The sequence below is a fragment of the Trachemys scripta genome, chromosome 14, assembly GCF_013100865.1.
Source record: "Trachemys scripta elegans isolate TJP31775 chromosome 14, CAS_Tse_1.0, whole genome shotgun sequence".
Classification (NCBI taxonomy): Eukaryota; Metazoa; Chordata; order Testudines; family Emydidae; genus Trachemys; species Trachemys scripta.
Window position 1 is genome coordinate 39,937,332 of NC_048311.1, and position 26,075 is coordinate 39,963,406.

The following is a 26,075-nucleotide window of genomic DNA, read 5'->3' on the forward strand; positions in this document are numbered from 1 at the left end:
AGCTTGTCTCTCATTCCCATGGGCTCCAAAATGCAGTGCAGCTCTACCCTTCGTTTTTAGCTTTGAGCCTGGAAGACTCCCTAGTTCACTCAGAACTTAGTCTTGTCCTCTTCCTAACCTCCTAGGCCCAGATTCTCAGCGGGACGTAGGCACTTAAATAGTTGTGAGGAAGTGAAACTCACTCCCTAGTCTCTGGTCGTGCTTCCGCAGAGACTCTCTGAGCAGCATAGGGAATGTCTACACAGCAATAAAAAACCCACGGCAGAGAGTCCAGAGCGCAGATCAGCTGATTCATGCTCTTGGGGCTCTGGCTGTAGAGCTAAAAATATCGGTATAGACGTCCGTGCTCTAGCTTGAGGCCAGGCACAAGACAGGAGGGTCTCAGAGCTCGGACTCCAGCCCGAGCCTAGAAGTCTAGACAGCAGTGAAACAGCACCGTAGCCTGAGCCCCGCAAACCCAAGTTGGCTGGCATGGGCCAGCCAAGGGTGCCTGGTTGCTGTGTAGACATACGCATGGTCTCTTCTCTCTTCTCTGTGATAGAAAGGGAACGAGACATGAGGCATTTGAGAATGATGCTCCTGGCCCATCATGGGCTGGTCCTTCCTCATCTCCATCCCTGTTTTATTCAAGTTAACAAACAAGCCAATGGCCCGGGTGGGGACTACCCGAGCAATAACGGGAATAGGAAATAAATGTGAAGTGAGTCAATAGGAAAGTCCCGTGAGATGCACAGAATAAAACAAAGCCCAGTGCCAGGCCTGTTAATGAGGGGATTTCTGTTCAGAGTGTGTCCTATTTGTCCTTCCTGCTTTTCTGTAACTAGCAGAAATATCCCTGATTTTGCAATAAACGTTTAGTCCCATTATTCACTTCATTGCCTCTCAATCCTTTCCCAGCTCCTTGCCTGCCAAACACAGGTTGGAATTTTTGTTTTTTTTTAGTTCAAGAAGATTGTCATTTAAAATGAGATGGCTTTGGAATATTTGCTGAGGAAAACACCAAGCAGTCAGTCAGTTCAGGTTAACCCTCAACAATTTCTTTTCTTTTCTTTTCTTTTCTTTTCTTTTCTTTTCTGGGTTGGCCACTGAACCAAAAATTGATTTTTTGCCCAGCTCTACCCAGCAGCTCAAGGCAAATCCATTCCCTCATTTTTCTTCCTTTCCCCTACTATGAACAATGGGATGGCTTCTCTGCTTTGCCCCCGCCCCCTTTCCATCCCTGCAACACGCAGCCTGGGAACGGGGACCCCACTACAGCTGCTCAGCCAGGGCTGAGAATCCACTTATGAATCATAGAATCATAGACTTTAAGGTCAGAGGGGACCATTATTGATCATTTAGTCTGACCTCCTGCACAACGCAGGTCACAGAATTTCACCCACCCACTCCTGTATCAAACCTGTGTCTGAGCCATTGAACTCCTCAAATCATGGTTTAAAGACTTCAAGGTGCAGAGAATCTTCCAGCAAGTGACCTGTGCCCCACGCTGCAGAGGAAGGTGAAAAACCCCCAGGGCCTCTGCCAATCTGCCCTGGAGGAAAATTCCTTCCCGGCCCAAATATGGCAATCAGAATATCTGAGAATCCACTTCTTTCACTTGCTCATCTGGTTCAGAACCCCGGGAGCTGCAAAGGGGATATAGGGTATGAGGGCCAGATGTGGGGTCAGAACTGATGGAGGGAGCTGGGTGACAGCAGATCTGAGGGCAGAATTCAGGTAGGAGCTGATGGGGGCAGACAACAGGGAAGGACAGATGCGGGGGTTGGGTGACAGACAGATCTGGGAGGGGGGACAGGATTGATTTGGGTATTGGGGGGAGAGTTAACTGCTGGGCAGGGGATATTCAGATGGGGAGGGGACTGCCTGCAGCAGAGAGGAAAGTCACACATTTGGGAGAGGGGGCAACATTAGTTGACACATACTGGAAGGAGTTCAAAAATCAGACAGACCAAAAAAAAAAAAACCCCACCGTTTTTTTGTTTTGTTTTGTTTTTTAATCTCATGGGTTTGGGGCCAATCTCAACATTTTTGCAGGATGGTGAGGGGGGCTGAGTCATGATTTTTCAACCTTTGGGGTTGGCAATATTATAATCTAGACAGACGCTCCTCAAGCCCCATGACCAACACCAGTATTATTACTCCCAGGACATAAATATTTGCCTGTGAGGTTGCTTTGCGGTCCACACTAGGGCAGGGGTTCTCAACCAGGGATATATGTCCTGCCAGGGGTACACAGAGATCTTCCAGGGGGTACATCAGCTCATCTAGATATTTGCCTAGTTTTACAACAGGCTGCATAAAAAGCACTAGCGAAGTCAGGACAAACTAAAATTTCAAACGGACAGTGACTTGTTTATACTGCTCTATAGACTATACACTGAACATATAAGTACAATATTTATATTCCAATGGATTTATTTTATCATGATAGGAGAACAATGAGAAAGTCAGCCCTTTTTCGGGACTAGCGTGCTGTGCCACTTTTGTATTGTTATGTCTGCTTGTGTAAGGAAGTCGGTTTTGAGTGAGGGGAAACGTGGGGGAAGCCAAGACAAATCGGACTCCCGTCGTCTGAAAAGGTTGAGAGCCCCTGCACTGGGGCAAACCAAAACACGCCTGGGGTGTCACTGTGCTAGCATTCATCAAGGTGTGTGCAAACTGGCGTGAACCCATCAGTCCCACCACGAGCAAAACGTGTAGGCTGGCCAGAAGTTGGGAAACGCACCGGACGTGTAGGCTCCGTTCTCTTGAGCAGGCCGGGTTGCTGCTGCTGCAACAACTGACAAAACAACTTGCAACTTCAGGAAGGGGGCTGATTGCTGATGAAAGCTCCACCCATCCCTGAGCTTCAGGAAGTAGATAAGGGCAGCTCAACTCTGTGTGCACCTTTGCCCTGCTGCTGGGTACAATGGCTGCTGCGAATCCAGCCAAAACGCTCCAGGAGGAAGCTACTTGTTCCATCTGCCTGGATTATTTTAAAGACCCGGTGATGATTATAGACTGCGGGCACAATTTCTGCCGAGCCTGCATCACCCAGTGCTTGTGGGGATGGGAGACAAACCTCTCCTGCCCTTGCTGCAGGGGCAGCTTTCTCCGGAGAAACCTCAAGCCAAACAGGCAGCTGGCCAACGTGGCAGAGGTGGCCAAACAGCTCAGCCTGCAGCTGTTCAAAGAGCCCCGAGGGGAGAGGGTGTGTGAGAAACACCTGGAGACTCTGAAACTCTTCTGCAAGGAGGATCAAACTCCCATCTGCGTGGTGTGTGACAGATCCAAGGAGCACCGAGCTCACACGGTGGTTCCCATCGAGGAGGCTGCCCAGGAGTACAAGGTAGGAACCATAGAATCGTAGGACTGGAAGGGACCTCGAGAGGTCATCTAGTCCAGTCCCCTGCACTCATGGCAGGACTAGGTATTATCTAGACCAGGGGTTCCCAAACTTGGTTCGCGGCTTGTTCAGGGTAAGCCCCTGGTGGGCCGTGAGACGCTTTGTTTACCTGAGCGTTCGCAGGCTGGGCCACCACTTCACTTCCCGCAGCTCCCATTGGCTGGGAACAGTGAACCGCAACCACTGGGAGCTGAGAGTGGCCGTACCTGCGGACGCTCAGGTAAAAAAAGCATCTCACGGCCCACCAGGGGCTTACCCTGAACAAGCTGTGAACCAAGTTTGGGAACCCCTAATCTAGACCATCCCTAGCACGTGTATGTCTAACCTGGTCTTAAAAATCTCCAATGACAGAGATTCCACAAATTCCCTAGATATTTTATTCCAGTGCTTAACCAGTTAGGAAGTTTTTCCTAATGTCCAACCTAAACCTTCCTTGCTGCAAATTAAGTCCATTGCTTCTTGTGCTGTCCTCAGAGGTTGAGAACACTTTTTCTCCCTCCTCCTTATAACAACCTTTTATGTACTTAAAAACTGTTATTATGTCCCCTCTCGGTCTTCTTTTCTCCTGACTAAATAAACACAATTTTTTCAATTTTCCCTCATAGGTCATGTTTTCTAGACTTCTAATCATTTTTGTTGCTCTTCTCTGGACTTTCTCCAATTTGTCCACATCTTTCCTGAAATGTGGCATCCAGAACTGGACTCAGTACTCCAGCTGAGACCTAATCAGCGCGGAGTAGAGGGGAAATCACTGGTGAAACACTGCATTATTACAGAGATCTTGCATAGCAAACTCTATAGCTAAAGGGACTATACAAAGTATTTTTTAAAGTACGGTTTTACACACAATAAAGGATCTAAACCTCATTTTTTTCATAGGCATGGGATTACTCTGCATGGGGTGGTGAAACAGGGGTGCAGTGCACTGGAAATATTGTGGGGGCTCTGTCCCTGCATAAATTCACCCACAAGCTGGGTCAGGGGATGAGAATGGGACCCAGAGGGGCTGAATTGGGCCAGGAACCAGGTAGTAACTGATTCCCGGTTTGGAGCCAGCTGTACCCGACCAGCCTCAGTAGCTGCTGTCTCTCCTATTTCTCTATCGTCTCCCCCACCACACACACACCCCTATTCACAAGGAGCTTTCTCACCACTAGCCCTATTCTGCATTTAGGTCTTATTGTGCCTGTTTTGTTTTGTTTCCCTGAAAGCCCCAGAACAGCGTTATGACGTCACCAGTAATAAGGAAGGGGAAACCTGAACGACTGAGAGGGGAGTTTGTTTTTAGTCACAAGCTTTGGTCTGTTTTTTGTTAGCACCTGCTCAACTTGACCCAGCCTGGTGCAGCGTTTAAATGTGAAACTGGTGTTCAGGACACCTGGGTTCTTGTTCTAGCTCTGCCAGTGACCTTGGGCGAGTAACTCCCCCCTCCCCCATCTACCTTGGCTATTTAGACCAGTGATAGTCAAACTGCAGCTGGCAAGCCACAAATGGCTCTTTAATGTGTCTTCCTGCAGCACATGATCTTAAAACACTGTGTGATTTAATTGTTAACCAATCAGAATGCTTTGTATTATCTTATTAACCAAGTAAGTTATTAACTTGCACCAAATTATTAACTTATTTGCTGTGAGAATGATATACAAACTAAATCTTTCCCCTGGCCTACTGTTTAAATCTGAATAATATTGTAGTAAATCAGGGGTAGGCAACCTATGGCACGTGTGCCGAACTTGGCACGCGAGCTGATTTTCACTGGCACTCACACTGCCCGGGTCCTGGCCACCGGTCCGGGGGCTCTGCATTTTAATTTAATTTTAAATGAAGCTTCTTAAACATTTTTAAAACCTTATTTACTTTACATACAATAGTTTAGTTCTATATTATAGACTTATAGAAAGAGACCTTCTAAAAACGTTAAAATGTATGGCTGGCACGCGAAACCTTAAATTAGAGTGAATAAATGAAGTGTTGGCACAGCACTTCTGAAAGGTTGCCGACCCCTGTAGTAAATGAAACAATGAATTCACACGACTGTGGGTCTTTTGGGTCATGTTGATCGCTAATTTGTCTCCTGAATCACTCAGGTCTAAATATCACTGACTTAGGCCTGGTCTACACTAGTGCTGTAAGTCAATCGAAGTTGAACTAGTTAACTTACGTAACGTAACTTAAGTTGACGTACCGTAGGTCAACTTACAGCCACGTCCACACTACACAATGTCGACGGGAGACGCGCTCCCAGTGACAGAACTTCTACCACTCATTGAGGTGGATTACAGACGTCGATGGGAGTATGCTCGCCCATCAATTTAGCGCGTCTTCACTAGACCCGCTAAATCGATTGCAGCTGCGTTGATTTAGCCCGTACTGTAGACAAGGCCTTAGACTATACAATCTTTAGGGCAGGGACTGTCTTTCTCTGAGCGTCTTGGGTACATTTCCAAGGGTAATCTGGAAAATGATTAATTTATTTATTACCCATCTAGATGGTTAGCTATTTGGGGCAGAGACAGTCTGTTTATACAATGAGCTCCTGGTCTATGGCTGGCCTCCTGGCTGCTATCACATTGTAACTAAGAATATCGTAGGCATTAGCACCTGGTTTAAAACACATTAATGAACACACCATATTAATAAGCAACAGGGCTAAAAATAATCTATTAGTTATTGTTGATGGAAAAGCCTCAAAAATATGTGTGTGTTTAAACAGAGCTCATAAAGCATTTTTATTTTTGTTCATCCCCTAACTTCTTAGGTGCAAATTCAGAGCCAGCTGGAGATTTTGAAGAAAGAGAGAGCTGAGATACTCGAGTGTCAATTGAGTGGGGAAGTGAAAAGCCAGGAACTTCTGGTAGGTGCCGTTATTGCTTACCAGCTCCAGGGCATCACTGATACTTGGAGTAATGTAAGAGTAACCTGCTCCCCTCTGAGAGAGAGTAGGACTTATTTACTCCGCTGTCTTTTGCAAACTCTGTTCTGGTTCAGAGATTCTTTGTTTGTGATAGGTACTGCAGATGCATATATGGGGCTGGGCCCCTAGGCATAGGCGCAGACTCCGTGGGTGTTCTGGGGCTGGAGCCAGCAGCCCCCCCATAAGCTCCCCCCCACCCCACAGCGTTGCCCGCCCGCTAGCAGGCCCTGCAAATCAGCGCCTCCCCCTCGCGCCTCACGCCCGCTGTGATCAGCTGTTTCACGGCATGCAGGAGGCTCTGGGGTGGCGGAGGAGCAAGGATGCGGCATGCTTGGGAAAGGGGGTTGAACTGGGCAAGAAGAGGTGGGGTAGGGGTGGGAAGAAGCGGGGCGGGATGGAGTGGGGGCGGGAAGAGATGGGGTGGGGCCTTGGGGAAGGGGTGGAGTGGGGGCGGGGCCTGGGGCAGAGCCAGCAGTCGAGCAGCCTGTGCCTCTGGGTGCTAACACAATATACATGGAGCCTACGGAGGAACATGGAGACTGCAGAAAAATGCAACATCCGAACAATGAGATTGATAATGGCATGGCTGCTCTCGGACGTCCCTCCTTCTGAGGCCAACCTCCTCCCCTTCTTGCTAGTCAAAGGATCTGGTTTACGGAGGCTGCTGACCAGAGGAGGCGCTTTTGCTGCTGGGGAAGCGATCAGAAAATTCTCTGTCAACAGGAAATGTCTGAACTCGTATTGTTACGGGTTGCCATATACTGTAAAAGCTGTGGTATCCGGCACTTTATCAACCAGCAAGCTCTATTAACCGGCATTTCTGATCTCTCCCAATACAAATCTTCAGTCTAGTAACCGGGACTTGTATACTGCCCAGGAGGTTACGCAATTGCACATTCTGCATTCTGCTTTTATGCAAAAGAGGCAGAAGACAAGTCAGCCAGCTGATATCAGGGATTTAGTCAGAAGCAGTGGTGAGCCGGAGCCGGTTGTTCGTGGGAACTGGTTGTTAAATTTAGAAGCCGGTTTAGAACCGGTTGTTAAAGGGGTGGGCTGCTGGGCAAACTCCGGGCCACATCCGGCCCGTGGGACCGTCCTGTCCGGCCCGCCTGAGCTCCTGGCTGGGGAGGCTCCCCCGGCCCCTCCCCCGCCTTCCCCCTCTCACGGAGCCTCAGCGCGCCGCGCCGCCGGCAGCGCTCTGGACCACTCCTGGGCAGCTCGGCAGCTCCTGCCGCTTTGAGCGGCATGATAAGGGGGGGTAGGGCTGCGAGCTCCAGTGGGCCGCGTGGCATACATACAAGCTGCCCTGAGCAGCATGGTACGGGGGCTGGGCCAGGGCTGGGAGGAGGGGTTGGATAAGGGGCAGGGAGTGGTTGGAGGGGGCAGAGGTTCTGGGGGGGTGGTCAGAGGATGGGCAATGGGGTGGTGGTTGGGTAGGCATGGGAGTTCCCGGGGTCTGTCGGGGTGGTGGTGGATGGGATCGGGGCAGTCAGGGGACAGGGAGCGGGGTGAGTTGGGTAGGGGGTGGAGTTCTGGGGGGTAGTTAGGGTGGGGCGGTCTCAGGAGGGGGTGGTCAGGGGACAAGGAGCGGGCGGGTTGATGGGTTGCGGGTTCTGAGGGGGGCAGTCGGGGGCAGGACATGGGTGGGGGTCGGATGGGGAGGGACAGGCAGTTTGGGAGGCACATGGGGCTTGTACTCACTGGGCAGCGCTCCGAGTCTTCGGCGGCACTTCGGCGGCGGGTCCTTCACTCGCTCCGGGTCTTTGGCGGAAGGCCGCCGCCGAAGTGCCACCCAAGACCCCGTAGGGGACCGGTTGTTACAATTTTGGCAGCTCATCGCTGGTCAGAAGAGCAGCTTCCAGGGTGTGTCAGAGGGTCATACAGATTCAGCCCAATCTCCTACCCCTTCTACATCTACAACGATAATTGATGATGATAATGCTGACCCTGAGGCACTGCAAGGTCCTGAAGTGCCTTCTGAATCATCAAACAACGATTAAATTATGTTCAGTATCGCTTTAGTGTTCAGTGTATTTTCAGTGATCTGGGTGTATGCGATGTGCTGCCCAGAGTGATATGTAGTGTCCTAAGATAACCTGCTGTATAGAAAACTTGCCCTGTATACACCAAAGGGCTTCAAGAAACCAACCACTCTGCAGTGCAGTCTGTGACCGGACTGGTGAGTACCTGTCTACTATTTTATACTGTATTCGTTTTATTGTATCCTAATTCTGTGAAAATTGATATTCCATTGGTAAATATAATGTCCCAATGACTCTCTGCGTGTCCCTGATCTGATCTTTTCCCTATCTGTGCGCATGTTCACTGCAGAAAGAAGTGGAAGCCGAGAGGCAGAAGATTGTGTCTGAATTTCAGCAGTTGCGCCTGTTTCTGGAGGAACAAGAGAAACATCGGCTGGGCCGGCTGGGCGAGCTGGACAAGGAGATTGTGAAGATGAGGGATGAAAATGCCACCAAATACTCTAAGGCGCTCTCTTGCCTCAGCGATATGGTCTGCGAGATAGAGGGGAAGTGCCAGCAGCCAGCGAGTGAATTCTTGCAGGTGAAAACCCCCCACCCCCAGATCCCTGCACAGTCTGTGTGCTGCTGCTGTTTTTGTTGTTATTTAGCTCTTTGAAAGCTGCGTCACAGATTCATGGAAGTGATGGGTGTCAAAGACCAACTGCGACAAGGTGGGGGAGAGAATCTCTTTTATTGGCCCAACTTCTGTTGGGGGAGAGAGAAGCCTTTCGCGCCACACACGGCAAAAACCAGCTGTGTCATTCATTCCATTTCCCATGAGGCAAGCTCAGGATTGTGCCCTTTACCACATGTCCCAGGGTTTTGGCCAGAATATCTCAAGAGTTGGGAGCTCTCACTGTTGTTCTTGGGAAGAACATTCCACAGCCTGGCACGCCTCCCTGTTAGGAAGTTTTCCCTGACGTTCATCCTCAACTTTTCCTTCCTTGGTTTCATTCTCTTGCAAGCTCTGCAAACTCCGTGTGGTTCTTTGTCCCACGCACCCACTGGCTGGATCATGCAGTAGTTGGTACTTCAAATTTAGTGTGACCCAGGCTAAAATTCTGTGTGTGGGTGTGTCTGTCTGTCTCTGGCCTCTAACGTACTGAATGAGCTAATCAAGGGGTAGAAGTCATATTCCTCCTTTCCGACCCGCTTTGTAATATGCTGCATATTGAGTTACAGTAGAACCTCACAGTTACGAACACCAGAGTTATGAACTGCCCCGTCAACCACGCACCTCATTTGGAACCGGAAATACTCAGTCAGGCAGCTGCAGAGACAAAAAAAAAAAAGGAAGTACAGTACTGTGTTAAACGTAAACTACTAAGAAAAAAAAAAGCAGCATTTTCCTTCTGCGTAGTAAAGTTTCAAAGTTGTATTAAGTCAATGTTCAGTTGTAAACTTTTGAAAGAACAACCAGAACGTTTTGTTCAGAGTTACGAACGTTTCAGAGTTAAGAACAACCTCCGTTTCCGAGGTGTTTGTAGCCCTGAGGTTCTGGTGTAGAGCAGAACATTTGTAGATTGGTCTGTTTGTTTGTTTGACGGACTTTCACACCAAAAGGGAAGGGGCTGGTAATAATAATAACGCCCTGTTCTTATACAGCACTTTTCTCATCAGTAGATCGCAAAGCATTTCACAGTCAGGCTGTAATATATTTATCCTAACACCACCAAGTGGGAAGCTGGGGCCCAGAGACGCTAACTGACGTGCCCAAGGTCACGCAAGAAGTTTGTGGCAGATCACAGACTTATGCCCCAGTCTCCCAACTTCTAGGCCAATGCGCTAACCCCTGGACCATCCTGGGCACTATCCCTCTAAATAGTTTCTGCATCCTCTAAAGGTGCGCACGGTCTTCTCCATTTGTGCAGAACTGCGTGCAGATCTGGTTGCCCCATTTCAAAAAATAAGACATTGGAATTGGAAAAAGTACAGAAAAAAGCAACAAAAATTATTAGGGGAATGGAACAGCTTCCATATGAAGAGAGATTAAAGTATTTTTTCACACAACACACAGACAACCTGTGGAACTCTTTGCTAGAGGATGTTGTGAAGGCCAAGACTATAACAGAGTTCAAAACGAACTAGATAAGTTCATGGAGGATAGGTCCATCAATGGCTATTAGCCAGGATGGGCAGGGATGCAAAACCATGCTCTGAGTGTCCCTAGCCTCTGATTGCCAGAAACTGGGAATGGATGACAGGGGATGGATCCCTCAATAATTGCCCTGTTCTGTTCATTCCCTCTGAAGCACCTGGCATTGGCCACAGTCGGAAGACAGGACACTGGGCTAGACAGACCATTGGTCTGACCCAGTATGGACGTTCTTATGTTTCAGAATCCTGCCAGAGCTGCAGTATGTGTGTAGCCATGCTTTCCTTGTTGCATACAGTTAGTACACACAATTATTTGGACCCCACTCTCCTTCTGTAATGCTTTCAAATTGCATTTGTTGTATGAAAAGCAAAAGGCACTACACTGCTAGATCCAGCCATCTATGTGCTCATCCCCGCAGACGACACAGGGCATTACCCCATTGCTCCTCATTAATTCACCCTAAAGCGTTCCTCCACTTTCTCTGCCCCATGCTTAGCCATGCTGGTGATGTTTAGCTCTGTACGGGAATATTACCTCCAGTTCTGGTGGACATTTTTAAAAGCATGTGGAAAACTTGGAGAAGGTGCAGAGATGACCCACACAAATAATGTGAGGACTGGAGACAATGCCTTAAAGGGAGAGGTTTGAAGAGCTCAATCTGTGTAGCTTATCAAAAAGAGGATTGAGAGGTGACTTGATTATGATTTACAAATACCTTCCCGGGGAGAAATACTAGGCTGTTCAATCTAGGAGAAAAAGGCATAACAAGAACCAAGGGCTGAAAGTTAAAGCCAGACAAATTCAAATTTAGAAATAAGAGGCCCATTTTTTTCAGTGAGGGCTCTGAAGAAACTACCCAGGGAAGAGGTGGACTTCTCCACCTATTGGTGTATTCAGGTCAAGACAGGCTGCCTTCCTAGAAGATGGGCTTTTTTATCAGGCTCAACACAGCTGTACCTGGGTGAAATTCTCTGGCCTGTGTTACATGGGAGGTCTGCCTAGGCCAGTGGTTCTCAACCAGGGGTCCGTGTCCCACTGGGGGTACACAGAGGTCTCCCAGGGAGGACATCAACTCATCTAGATATTTTTTCTAGTTTTACAACAGGCTACATAAAAAGCACTAGTGAAGTCAGTACAAACTAAAATTTCATACAGACGATGATTTGTTTATACTGCTCCACACACTATACACTGAAATGTAAGCACAATATTTATATTCCAGTTGATTTATTTTCTAATTATATGGTAATAATGAGAAAGTCAGCCATTTTTCAGTAATAGTGGCTGGGACACGTCTGTATTTTTATGTCTGATTTTGTAAGTGTCATTTTTAAATGAGGTGAAACTTGGGGGCAGGCAAGACAAATCAGACTCCTGATTGGTGGTTGGGAAAGGTTGAGTGCCACTGGGTTAGATGAGCTAGTGGTCCCGCCAGACCTGAAAATGATGAATCTCTGGAAGCTGTCTTACTCTTTCCTCATAGATCAGTCAATCCAGCCCCTCAATCAATTTGTTGCCCTTCTTACATCTTCCAGTTGGTCTGCATCTCTTTGCTACTGTGGCCCCTGGAACGGGATTCACTATCCCATGTGCAGTTATACCAGGTTCTATTCCCTTCCTGTCCTGCTGTGCTATGCTTTGAACATTCGCTTCCTGCTGAAATTGCACTGGGTTTTTTTGAGTAGCCAGCGAAACTCGTTTTCCTTGCCTGTCTCTTGGATCACAGGACTCCCCCCCCCCTTTTTTTTTTAATCTCTTCATTTGGTTTCCCACTTCTGACTGCCAGAAGCCAGGAGGGGAAGACAGCGGTGGGTCACTCCAATTACCTTGTTCTGTACACTTCCCCTGAAATTGTGGTACTGGCCACTGTGAGAGAGAGGATACTGGGCTAGATGGACCATTGGCCTGAGCCAGTATGGCCGTTCTTATCTGATATTGTAATTTCACCACAGTGGTGTCTAAGAGCCAACTGAGATTTGTGCCCTGTTGTGCTGGGAGCTGTACGAACTTGAAATAATAGGCTCTGCCCTGAAGAGCTTCCAATCTAAATAGCCAAGACAGACAAAGGGAGGGAAAAGAGAGAGAACATCCGTGCAGCATGAACAGATTTGCAAATGTTATGTTAGTGCCACGAATTTTTGTTTCTCCAAAAAGTGACTGGGATTTTGTTAGGAGGGGATTAGCTAAACAGAGATACAAGAAAAGAGGGGACAAAGGCGTAGTCTGCACTATAAAGTTTTGCCGGCATAGCTACGCTGGTCAGGGGTGTGAAAAAAATCATGCCACCAGCCGACGTAGTTATGCCTACTAAATCCCCAGTGTTGATGCAACTATTCCGACAGACCAGCCATAGGTGCTGGCTCTGTGGGTGCTCTGGGGCTGGAGCACCCATGAGGAAAAATTGGTGGGTGCTCTGCACCCACCGGCAGCCAAGCTCCCTGCCCCCCCTCCCCAGTTCACCTCTGCCTCCTCCCCTGAGCGCGCCATGTCCCCGCTTCTCCTCCCAGGCTTGACGCCACAAAACAGCTGTTTTGCGGCGTAACAAGCTATGGGAGGGAGGGGGAAGGAGTGGGAATGCAGTGCGCTTAGGGGAGGAGGCGGGGAAGAGGTGGGGCTGGGGCGTGGATTTGGGGAAGGGGTCCAATAGGGGCAGGGAGGGGGCAGACTTGGGGCAGGGATTTTGGGGAAGGGGTTGGAATGGAGGCAAGGCAGGGGCGGGATGGGGTGGGGCAGGGGAGAAATCGGGACAAGCTCCCATCAGCACCAGGAGAAGTTGGCGCCTATGAGACCAGCCTAGTTTATGTCATTCAAGGAGATCATGTAGCTATAATTCGTTCTGTGAGCTTTCGCACTGTGTCCACTAGGGGGCTCTGCTGGCATAGTTATACCTGCAAAGGCCCTTTAGTGTAGACAAGGCAGGGTGGGGGCAATAGGACAGGGCAATGTGTGGGGGACAGGACAGGGAAATGTGGGGTATGGATTGAGCTCCCTTGTACAAGGAGGAGGGAGAAAAATTGTTCTCTAACCTCTGAGGATAGGCCAAGAAGCAATGGGCTTAAATTGCAGCAAGGGTGGTTTAGGTTGGACATTAGAAAAACTTCCTAATTGTCAGGGTGGTTAAGCACTGGAATAAATTGCCTAGGGAGGTTGTGGAATCTCCTTCATTGGAGATTTTTAAAAGCAGGTTGGACAAACAACTCTCAGGGATGGTCTAGATAATACTTAGTCCTGCCAGAAGTGCTGGGGACTGGACTAGATGATCTCTCGAGGTCCCTTCCAGTCCTACGATTCTATGATTCTATTCTTTCTCTCTCTTTCCAGGTCATCAGAAGCACCTTGAGCAGGTATTGTGGCCCCTTCTTACTGCCAACTCACACTTCCCAGCCCACACTTCAACTGGTGTAGCCGATCTGAGTCTGTCTGTGAATTTTAGAGGGCTTTGAGGATGTGCCCTTAAATTAAGACGCTCTCTGTATGTGTGTGTATTTAAACCCAGCCCTGCTGGGATTCTGTGCACAGCTCATATCAGTGTTGTACGCCACTCTGCAGAACCAAAATGACAGGCTAATAATGTTTGACTTATACAGTTTTGAGGATGGATCTTGATGCGGGATGCTGGATGAGCGCAGGGTTTGTCCAGAGATAGAAATTTTATTTGGATGTTGTCCATAGTTTTTGTTTTTCCCAGCTCGGCAAATAAAAGTATTAGAAGAGGAAACAAATCTTAAAATAGTTTTTGTGGGGTTCTGTCTCTCAGGAACCCCTCAACCAAATGACCCCAAATCTGATCTCCAGGATCCTCATCTTTCTACTGACATACGCAATTGCAGGTCAAATTGAATATGCCTATGGATTTGGAGCACTATGAATTATTTCCCCTTTAAACAGACAGCCCTATACAAACTTACTTATAAATATGGTGCCCTGTAATAACTTAGGCAGCAGATCATGAAGAGCTTATCAACCCTACAGAAGAGAGAACCCTGAAGCTCAAACCCCGGTAATATCTGTGAACTGTTGTTAAACCGCATAGGCGTCAACAAGCTTTCTTCCCCCAAGCACATAAAGTTTCTGGAACTTGAACTTTATAGTCTTGAATTCTTTTCAACTGAAAATTAATGGTGCTTGTGTTCTTTTGAACTTCTGAAAATCCAGCCTTATTCACCCTCTTAATTTACCATGCAATATTTCTTTTAAAAGAAAAACCAAACATGACCAGGCCTTTTCTTACCAAAGAACATTCAATTTCAGACAATAACAGACGCCTTTGTTAATTTAACGTGCCCTTGTTAACTTTAGTGTCTCTAGGCAACAGGAATGTTACAAAAAAGTAGATGTCAGTAATATTACAATTAAGGAATTCTTTGTATTTAAAATATGAAAGTGGTTGGGGAAAGGCAGGCTATATATAAAAGACTCTCTTATTCAGACATGCTCTTCAAATAATCTAGAGGCAAAAAAAATTGATTAGGCATTTTCCAAAACCAACCTTAACTTTGACCCTTAATTCAGAGCTGTCAGTAAATATCACTTCGTGTTTTGAGTTATACAAGCACTGTAGAAAGACAACAACAACCCTGAAATATTTTGATCCTTCCAGGAGAAAGTAAGGCCTTTTCTACACTGGGAAGTTAATGTGGATTCAGGTCGGGTAAATTTTAAAGCAGATTAGATGTTCTCGATAACCTCCCTCTGTGAATTCTCTTATTCCAGAATAAGAGTGCCTCATTCTGAATTAGCTGAGCATCCACACAGGAAGTTAATCCGGAATAGTTATTCTGGAATAATTCCCCATGTTGACAAGTCTTAAGGGCTGCAATTGTGTTTGACCATTTGTATGCATATGAGCAAGGACCAAGTACTGTTGGGCCCCTCAAATTTTGTTCCATCTCGGTTACCATTCCGATGAAGATGATGTAGGTTGTTTTCTCTCTAGATGTAAGACGGGGAAGGGGAAGTTTCAAAATCCAACAGCAGAGTCTCCTGACTGGAGAAGAAGAATCAAAGAACTCTCTCAAGAAACCGTATCGCTACAGGATGCTGTGAAGAAATTCAAAGGTAACAGACCCTCGTCCTGAGACTGATCGCTGGGGTTGAGAGCTTATCACTGATCTTGTCTGAAGCTCACACAGATGACTCATGGCCTGCACTCCAGTCATGCAGGGCTGGCCTCTGTAGTCCAGGAGAAGCACGGGCAGCAGTCTCTTATTTTGGGGATGACCCTGGATCAGTTTGCAGCGGTGGAGGGATGCACTTCTCATGCTGCCTCTGAATGCACTGAAGCGCCAAAATCCCCCTCTCGCTTGGCCACCGACAGCTGAGCCTGCCCCATTGGCTAAACAGCTGGTAGGCCCTCCAATTGCAGGAAAAGGGAAACACAACAGATTGAGGGCCAGTTTACACTTAAAAAGCTGCACTGCTGTAGCACTTCAGCGAAGATGCTATTACGCTGATCAGCATAGTTAATCCACCTCCCCAAGAGGCTGCTCAGGGCTGGAGCACCCAGAGAAAAAAAATAGTGGGTGCTCAGCACCCACTGGCAGCCCTGTGGATCAGCTCCTCCCCCACTAGTGCCTCCTGCCCGCCAGCGGCCCCGCCGATCAGCTCCTCCCCCTTCCCCACAGCATCTCCCGCCCACCACGATCAGTTGTTCAGCAGCGTGCAGGAGGCACTAGGGGTGGGGGAGGAGGACAAGGGGTGTGCTTGGGGGCGGAGCAGGGGCGGGAAGAGTCAGGGCGGGGATGGGGACTTGGGAGAAGGAGTGGAGTGGGGGCAGGGCCTGGGGCGGAGTATACATTGACACCCCCCCCCAGGAACACAGAAAGATGGCACCTCTCTCCCGTCAACATAGCACTGTCTACACCTGGAGTTAGGTCAGTATAACTGTGTCGCTCAGGGATGTGGATTTTTCATACTCCTGAGCGATGTAGTTAAACCAATGTACGTTCGTAGTGTAGACCTGGTCTGAGAGGAAGCGTGGCCTAGTGGACTAAGCACAAGCCTAACGAGGTGAAATTTTTCATCCGAAACTTTTCTTTTCTTTTTCATTTTAAAATGCAGATTTGGGTTGACCAAAACATTTCATGAATTCGTTCCACTGGTTGGTGAATTCTTTTAAATGGGAGGAAACAAAACTAAAAATAAACGCAAACAAATCTAAAGAAGATAAATCCTGAAAAAAGTCAAACTGTTTCCTTTTCACCATTTTGCAAGTAAACAGTTCTGATTTTTCAGGCGAATATTACTTTTTCGCTTGGATTTTCCTTCCATTTTTTTTTTTTTTTTACTAAAAAAAACCAAAAGTTTGACCCATTTTTTTCCCCCTCCTGGTTTGCAAAGGTCTCAACCTAATCCCCAGTAGTTAGACACTGGGATCAAACCTGCAGCAGAACATTTTTACATCCTGGGGGGAGGGATAGCTCAGTGGTTTGAGCATTGGCCTGCTAAACCCAGGGTTGTGAGTTCAATCCTTGAGGGGGCCACTTAGGGATCTGGGGCAAAATCAGTACTTGGTCCTGCTAGTGAAAGCAGGGGGCTGGACTCCATGACCTTTCAAGGTCCCTTCCAGTTCTAGGAGATAGGATATCTCTCCATTAATTTATGCTACAGCTGTTGATGCGCTTATTATCCAGCAGTTTAGCCTAGTGGTTAGATCACTGGACTGCACTGCAGGAGACCGAGGGGTTTCTACCACTGGCTTACTGGGTGACCTTAGGCAAATCACTTTTCCTCTTTGTAAAATGGAGATAAAGTTATTTGTAAAGGGCTTTTAAGACCTACTGATCAAAAGCACTAAGAGCTAGATATTAAATCTTGGCATAATTCACTTTCTTTTTGTAATTTTGACAGATTAATGTCTCGTTTTAAGCATTTTAGATTTTGATCGATTTAAATTTTCACAGTTAAAATTATAACTTTCACAGATAAAAATTATTTAATGACAGTAGATGTTGAGATTCAAAACATTTAAAGCTTTTGTAATGGTTAAAACACAACCCGTTGACCTCACGTGTCAAAATATACAAAGAAAATACCCTTAAACTCTAAGCAGGTCTGGACCAGCATTTTTCTCACATTGTCTTGCTGTACGTTTTGATTTTTACTGATGGAAATATTTTTTTCCGTTGGTTTGTGTGTGTGCGGTGCAATCAATGTTTACCACCATTTCCAGATAAAAATCGAATCCTTCCACGCTAGATGCTAATAATAACTAATAGATATTAATAATAATTAACCATACATGTATTATTAATATAATTATATAAGTGTCCAGTCCTTTTCAGAAGTATACTAAATTTCTGGCTTCCGTGACCTTCTGTCAGTCGTTTCCAGAGTCCGGTTACATACAGGTCTGTCGCATCTTACGCGCATTTAACATGCGCGATTTCAACTTTACGCGGTCGGCAAAAAAAAAAAAAAGAGAGAAAAATAACAATTTTAATACTATACCTGTAGTGCGGGCGATTTCACCTGCCATTGAACTCAATGGAATTTTGGCTATACGCGGTTTTCGCTTTACGCGCTAACCGCGGAACGGAACTCCCGTGTAAGATGAAACAGACCTGTATTGTGTTGGCTCCATTCACTTGTTCTTTCTTGCATGTCTCTACATAAATGCATGAGGAAAGGGGGGTGGGAGGAATGGGGTTCACATGGAACCCCTGCCGTGTGGGAAAGAAGGGGGATGCTGGTACTGGGGAGGAGTATGAGGGTGCCCACAGAACCCCTAGTGGAAGGAGGGATTGAGGGAGGAGAAGGGGGAACATAGCTCCTGGCATGGTGGGGTGAGATGAGGTTAGGTGGAATGTGAGGCACACAGAGCTGCTGGCATGGAGGGGAGACTGGGGGACTCTGGTATGGGAAATGGGGGGGCACACAGAACTCCTGGTGGGGGGGAGAATGGGGGACTCAGGCATGTGGCGGAGGGGGGGGACACGCAGGGCCCCAGGGATGACATAGATGGTGGGGAGGGTAGCAGGGAAATAGAGGGGCATAGGAGGGTGGCACATAGGGAGTTCATTGGGGGAGGGGGATGGAGGGTTGAAAGGAGCCGCTGGAGTGTGCTAGGCTAGAGCGCGTCCTGGAGAAACTTTGATGTGGGTGATCCTCTAGTATCCTAATGCAGAAGCACGTCGATCAATTTAACACGTTCTGAACCCAGCTTAGCTTGCATCAGTAAATCACCGAGTTACACTATGCCTATATCAGAGAGGGTTAAAGGCGGAGCTGGTTTCTATACACACACGTCCGCAGGCACAGATAGTTAAACCTGTTACAGTAACAAATGCTAGGAATCTTTCCATCCTCTATTGCAGCAGCAGATCTCACCTTTCCCTCTGCCCTGTTTGTTTTTTTCTTTTCTCTTCTTCTAGAGTCTCTGCCATCTGAAACTGTGTTGAAATCAGGTAAATTTCGTGTGCCAGTTGACAGACTGAATGGTTGTCGGTGTTTATCTTCCTGAATGGAGGAGAAAAGTTAATTTACGGGTGTGTCCGTGGATTCTGGATTAAGGGAAGGCGCCTCTGAAATACAATAACAAACAAAAGCCGGCGGCCAATATACAGCAGGAGGCATGGACCAAGCTGCAGGTGTCAGAGGATCGCCTTAAGGAGGGCTGCAGGATAAAGCTGCATGCTGGTGGGTCTCATCTAACCTGACGCAGCCAGGAAAACATGCTTGGGGGATTCGCCCAGCAGGCCTTACACGGGAGGGAGGGAGCGAAAGTGCTGCAGTGGGTGTAGAGAGGATCTGTAACCTAATCGAACACATTTCACGTGACCCACTATGGAAGCATATGCGAGAGGGTCCTGAATCCTTTCGCTCTGTATCTGACCCATCTGTGCCAAGGGAATGCATCTCCCCTGCAATTTGCTGACGTCTCCGAGTTGCTCCCCATTCAGAGCCAGGTGAATCGTGGGGGAAGTAGATTCCCAGATTCACTCTCCAGCTGGGGTAGATTCTGTCACTGACACGATCAAACTGTCCCCCAGGGTCTCTAATGCTCTGACTTTCTCTTTCCCACTGCAGCAAATGTGAGTTTTGATCCAGCCACGGCTCATCCCCGCTTCGTTGTGTCCAAGAGACGGAAAAGTGTGAGATGGGGAGACACGCGGCAGGATCTGCCCTACAGTCCTAAGAGATTTGATCCTTCTCGCTGCGTGCTGGGCTGTGAGGGATTCACCTCGGGAAAACATTGCTGGATGGTGGAAGTGGGGGATGGGGGAAACTGGGCTGTGGGGGTGGCCAGAGAGTCTGTGAGGAGGAAGGGAGAGATCAGCTTGGACCCTGAGGGGGGCATCTGGGCCATGGGGCTCTGCAGAGGTCAGTACCGGGTTTTAACGTCCCCTGTGACTCTTTTGACCCTGAGCGGGAGCCCCACGCGGATTCTGGTTTGTCTGGAGTATGAAGAGGTGTTGGTGACATTTATAGATATTGATAGCATGGCCAGGATATTTTCATTCCCATCAGCTTCTTTTACAGGGGAGAAAATCTTCCCTTTTTTCCGGGTTGGGGATATGCAAACGCACCTCAGGCTACTCCCCTGTATCACAGGGTAACACCGGGCCTCGGGGCTCTGTACTGAGAGCATCCTTGACAGAAGGAGATGACTGGGTTACATGGGCCAAACTCATTGGCCTTGTCCATGCTACAGGGATGTTTGCGACACAGCCAGCTCGCCCTGTAACTATGCTGGGATAATCCCATAGTGTAGATGCAGCCGACACCAACAGAAGGGGCTTTGCCCTCAGTGTAGAAACTCCCCTTCCCCAAGCGAAGGTAACGACGTTGATGGAAGCCTACTTCCGTTGCCATAGCTGCGTCCATGCTGCGGGGTAGGTTGGCATAGCTACAGCATCGAGTGTGCCTTGTTTTCTCCCACAACCCTGACCTACGCAATGTGTCAACCTAACTTTTTAAGTGTGGCCCAGGCCATTGTCTCAGGGGTTGTCTGGCCTGTTTCCCCTCCAACCTCTGCAGGTTCTCTAGGATCGGCTGTCTGCCAGCTCAGAGTCTGAGAGGGGGGCGGGGGAGAGGGAAGGAAATGGGGTGTGGAGAGAGAAGCCCAAGAAAGAGGAAGTGGAGATGGGGGAGGGAAATGGTGAGTAGAGAGGGGAAACCCGGAGAAGAGAAGGTGTGGACTGGAAGGGGGAAGCTAGGAAAGGGGGCGAGATTTGAGAACAAAGAAAAGAGATGAAAGGAGCAGGGGTGTGGTTACACCCTGTGAATTACACTCACTTTATGACGAGTGGGAAGGTGAGGATCACATCCCTGGGCACTTGGTGGGATCCTTCCCCTGAGCAGAGTCCTTGCGGGTACTTCTACACTACAGCGGCACAGCTATAGTAGGGTTGCCAACTTGGTAATATTTAAAAACTGCCCGGCACTCCAGCTGGAGTGCCAGAACCTCCCCTGCCCCACCTTTCCCCCCCAAGGCCCTACCCCTGCCCCGCCTCTTCTCCTCCAAAGCCCAATTCCTGCCCTGCCTCTTCCCCCGGGGCCCCACCCCTGTCCACTCCTCTTCCCCCCGTCACTCACTGCTTTTCCCCTCTCAAACCTGGGTCAGGAGGGACTCACCCGCAGATCCAAGGCTGGGAGCTGCAGTCACCTGACAGAGGTAGGAGGTGGCCCTGGCTGAGTAGGGGCTGGTACAGGTGATGACCCAGCACCTCCCCGCTTCCCCCGCCCTCAATAACCGGACTTTGAGAGTCCAGTCAGTAGATGTGATTGGGCACTGTCAGGTCCCCTGTTTGACCGGACTTTACGGTTGAAAACCGGGCACCTGGCCACCCTAAACTACGGTGCTGCAATTTTGCCGCTGGAGCCCCATAGCGTAGATGCTTCCAACATCGATGGAGGGGGGTTTTGCATTAACATAGTTAATCCACCTCTCCGAGAGCTGGCAGCTAGGGCAACAGAAGAATTCTTCCATCGACCTAGCCGGGTCTACGCCAGGGGTGAGGTTGACCTAACTACAGTGCTCAGGATACAACATTTTTCACAGCCCTGAAAGACGTAGTGAGGCCGATTCAAGTTTTAAGTGTAGACCAGGCCTCACTTTACATACACATCTGGTAAACACAAGAGCCTTAACGTCAGGTTCGGGCCCAGGCCCTGGTTGGCTCCTTCCAGGGAGGACAAGAAGGATGTCATAAAAACAGCTCCCTGCCTTGAATTCTTTTGCAGCATCCGTCTGGAATCCCAGATTCCCAGTGGGGAGTCCAGAACCCGCTCCATCCACACAAGCAGCGATAGCTGAGCGTGCTCTGAGAATGGGAGAGCACTCGCCGAAAGGACTGTTTTTATGAAAGGTTTCTGCTAGGCACTTAGAGACACTTTTTTTTTCTTTTAAAGGAACGGAGGCCCAGATTTTCAGGATGCTCAGTGGTCACACTTGGGGCCAGATCTTCCAAAGTGCCCAGCATTCAGCTGCACCCCATGTGCTGAGCTTATCTGAAAATCTGCCTGTTTATTTAGGTGCCTCAATGGGAGTTTAGATAATCTGACCCCCGCCCCCAGTTTAGGGTGGCCACCCGTCCGGGTTTTACCCAGACAGTCAAGTGTTTGGCTTCTGCGTCTGGGTGCCATTTAGGAAAGTCGGATCGAAAAGGGGACCTGGCAACATTATGGCACCAGAACCAAAAGCCAGGTTACCATGGGGCGAGGGTTGCCTCCTACCTGCAGGCAGGCTCCTTGAGACAACCCAGCAAGGGAGAGGGGGAGAGGGGCAAGCGACAGGAGCGGAGCTTTGGGGGTAAGAGGCAGAGAAGGGGCGGAGCCTTTGGGGGAAGAGGTGGGGCCTCAGGGGTCCAGTTACCAGCAATTAGCTAGATGGCCACCCTACCCCAGTTGTGGGTGCTGAGCCCCCAAAACTCCATCCATAGCTTCTTGACTCTCTGACCCTGGAGGACTCCATCAGAATCCCTCCTGTGAGCAAAAACTACCATGTGGCATGAGAGCGCCAGGGGCAGAATCCTGCTCCCAATTAGAAAGCATCACTGTAATAAAGTTACCCATCCTCCCCTAATCAGGCTGCTCACAAGGGGGAAGTATTTTTCCTTTCTAAGGGAATTTAGTCTCGTGCAGTAAGAAATAGAAGCAACAGAGAGTCCTGTGGCACCTTTAAGACTAACAGATGTATTGGAACATAAGCATCGTCGGATGCATTCACCCACGAAAGCTCATGCTCCAATACATCTGTTAGTCTTAAAGGTGCCACAGGACTCTCTGTTGCTTTTTACGGATCCAGACTAACACAGCTACCCCTCTGATACTAGAAGTTATTATAATGGCAGAAATTAAAGAATGGAAACCCTGCTTTGAGCCTGTGATGTATTGCTACCAGCATGGACCAAGGAAAGAAATTTGGGAACATGAGTTAAATGGGAAATATCTGTAGGGAAAATTTCATAGATATGCACAGAATGAAAAACATGGCCAATATCTGTTTCATCCCAAGCCTTATCCATTAAGAGAACTGGGTTTAAAGCATTGTCATATTCGTTCTGTCTGTAATTCCCATTTCTTGGGCGGGGGTGGGGAGTTTGGTATCTGGCAGTAAATTTCACTCTTTGCAATCAATTTTGTTTCCTACTCTTCACATGATTGTTTCTGAATCATTTCCAAGTACCACACATGTAACATAGGGATCCCTTTTTCCGTATGTGGTGATTATTTAAGATTAATTTACTGGTTTAAATATAAGGCCCATGTTTTCACTTGTCCAGACATAAAAGTTGTATGGCTTTAACTATAGCAGAATAGTAAAAGGACAGGGAGCACCATTAGGCAAGTGTGGATGGAGTTATACCAGTATAAATTGTTTATACGGTAGAACCTCAGAGTTACAAACACCTTGGGGAGGGAGGTTGTTCGAAACTCTGAAATGTTCGTAACTCTAAACAAAACGTTATGGTTGTTCTTCCAAAAGTTTACAACTGAACATTGACTTAATACAGCTTTGAAACTTTACTATGCAGAAGAAAAATGCTGGTTTTAGCCGTCTTAATTTAAATGAAACAAGCACAGAAAGAGTTTCCTTTTCTTGTTAAATCTTTATATTTTTTTTTAATCTTTCCCTTAATTTTTTTAATAGTTTATATTTAACATAGCGCTGTCCTTTTCTTTTTTGATCTTTTTTTTTTTTGTCTCTGCTGCTGTCTGATTCTGTACTTCCGGTTCCAAATGAGGTGTGTGGTTGACCAGCCAGTTCGTAACTCTGGTGTTCATAACGCTGAGGTTTTACTGTACGACTATTTCACAGTCCAGCGTCGAAGGGGCAATAAGCTATCCCCGCACAAGGGTACAGCTGCTTTCACACTAGGGAGTGTACTGGAATAACACTATCAGTAGAAAACACAAATTTACAAAATAAAATCACCCTCCTGACAGTAATACTGATACAAAATTTGTGTGTCGCGTGGGACTGTGAAGCATGCTTGCAGATCAGTGAAAAAGGTTAGACAATATTAGGCACTACAGCCTAACTCTAAGGTTAGTTAAGCAATGGGACAGATTGTGTAGAGGGGCTGTGGAACCCCCATCACTGGAGGTGTTTAAGAACAGGCTGGACAAACACCTGTCAGGGATGGTCTAGGTCTATTTTGTCTTGCCTCCATGCAGGGGGCTGGGTTTGATGACTTCTCGAGGCCCCTTCCACCCTACAGTCCTATGATTTTATGAAATACTGGTGCAGATGGGCAGAATGGAATAATTCAAGGGGGTATTTAGCCAAGACCCCAGGGTTCAGACCCGATCTAGGAGAGAAAGCACCAGGACACCTTTAATGGCAAAGTGGGGCCGGTGAGTTGGTTATCTCTAAAGTGCAAGTCAGCACCTGATGCAGCATGGAATTGTGCTGGGACATTGGGAGAGGACTGCAAGGGGCATGCAGCCCCAACTGAGCCCCCAACCCTGATCACTGCAGCACAGCGCCCACTAGCACCACACAGGGGCATTGGGGTAAGCTCTGACAGGGGAAAGAACCCCCCATCCCGCTCCCTGTAGCAACCGCAGCCTTCTTGATGTCGCCTTTCAAAATTCTGCCCAGACCCGCATAGCTTGCAAGAGCCGCTCCAGGCAAGTTCCTGATTCTGAGAACATGGGGTTGGGTCATGACCATTATTGACACTATGACATTATTTGACCATGTTTATTCCTCGGGGGGGGGGGTGTGTGTTTGAAATTGCCCTCAAGCCCCTGAGTTGCTTCTCACAGTCACTTGCCAATAGGGGTTTTGTTATTTCTAGTTGCCCCCTGCCCCCCCCCCATTGGTCACAAGTTGATCACTGTTGACCTGAGTTGGGTGAGTCACAGCGGGACACTGTGTGTGTTAGCCTAGGCATCTGGTGGGGCAGGGGAGGGGCAGCGGAGGGAACCAGCAGAGCTTTGGAGAGGGGGGCAGTGAGAAGCCCAGGGCTGGGATTAGCCAGGGCCTGTGGGTCAGGATTGAGGGGATCAGCAGAGCTGCAGGGGGAGCTGAGAATTCAGCTAGCAGGGGGCTGCAGGTCAGGATTGAGGGACATCGGCAGAGTAGGGGGAGCTGAGGGCTGGGATAGCTGGGGGCTGTGGGTTAGTAGCGAGTAGGTGTCTGGTGAATTTTTTCCTGGAGCTAATTTCATTTATCCCCATCCTGTTTGTTCTCCTGTTGATGCAAACAAGCCACAAACAATGGAGGACAGGCAGTGAGCCCCCATAACTCCTTTGCAGTGCCTCACTGACCGAGCACACCTGCCAGACTGGGCCCCACTCAAAATCTGGCTGCTGGAGATGGTGCTGGGGCTACACACCTATATAGCCTTTAGCCCAGAGGTTAAAACCACTCCTCCAGGATGTGGGAAACCCAGGATCAATTCCCCCCTCTGCCACAGTGGGAGAAAGAATTTGAACTTACCCCTCAGGGGAGGGCGCTAACCCCTGAGCTATGGGATAGTCTGGTGTGGGGTAGGGTGACCAGATGTCCTGATTTTATAGGGACAGTCCTGATTTTGGGGTCTTTTTCTTATATAGGCTCCTATTACCCCCCACCCCCATCCTGATTTTTCACATTTGCTGTCCGGTCACCCTAGTGTGGGGCTCCCTCAATCTGTTCTCTTGTAGCTGTTCCACTGGGTAGAAACACTCAAACCGTTCTTAAGCAAGGGAGAAAATGATCCTGTAGCCTGGTGGTTTGAGCACTCACAGAGGAGGTGGGAGACCCAGGATTCCTTCCACGCCCCTTGCACTCATCAGTATTTAAATATTTACTCGCAGTATTTTCTCATTTATGAGGACTGGCTGCCCTCGTGTGTCCGTTTCGGAGTACTACATGCTCACGAAAGGAAAAGTCATGATAGGAGGAGTTAAAGGGTTACTGGGATTTATTCATGTCAATTCAAACCGCCTTGGTAGGATGTTGCAATCACTTTGCTGAACGTTGAAATGACTCCAGGAGGCACAAACCAGTGGGGAATGACCTCCAGGGTGGGAAGGGATCTTACTTTACAATTTCCACTCTAGGGGATGGAAATTAATAGCAGGAGTGTGGGAACGGGAGTTGGGTGTTTACGGTTATAGTTCTAACTGTATAGTAGCCTGGAGCAAATCTATTAGCCTCTCCCTCTCTTAATCCGGGCAGTTGATTTCACAGCCCTTGATCTTTGCACTTGTAACCCTTGATTA

At 48.2% G+C, this 26,075-nt stretch overlaps 2 protein-coding genes across 3 annotated transcripts in view; both read left to right on the forward strand.

Moving 5' to 3' along the window:
• The window catches only part of LOC117887100 (zinc finger protein 208-like), an 882,934-nt gene that overhangs the window by 739,559 nt on the left and 117,300 nt on the right, over window positions 1–26,075 (forward strand). The window lies entirely within an intron of this gene.
• On the forward strand, window positions 2,849–20,940 carry LOC117886956 (zinc finger protein RFP-like). Of its 2 annotated transcripts, XM_034789142.1 has the most exons (7): window positions 2,851–3,328; window positions 6,144–6,239; window positions 8,631–8,861; window positions 13,740–13,762; window positions 15,355–15,476; window positions 18,791–18,823; window positions 19,446–20,940. In XM_034789142.1, the coding sequence occupies exons 1-7, from the start codon at window positions 2,909–2,911 to the stop codon at window positions 19,973–19,975; spliced, it is 1,455 nt and encodes a 484-aa protein (XP_034645033.1). In that variant the 5' UTR covers window positions 2,851–2,908; the 3' UTR covers window positions 19,976–20,940. The 2 variants fall into 2 exon arrangements, with proteins under 2 accessions (XP_034645034.1, XP_034645033.1); XM_034789143.1 differs by lacking the exon at window positions 6,144–6,239 and having other exon boundaries at window positions 2,849–3,328.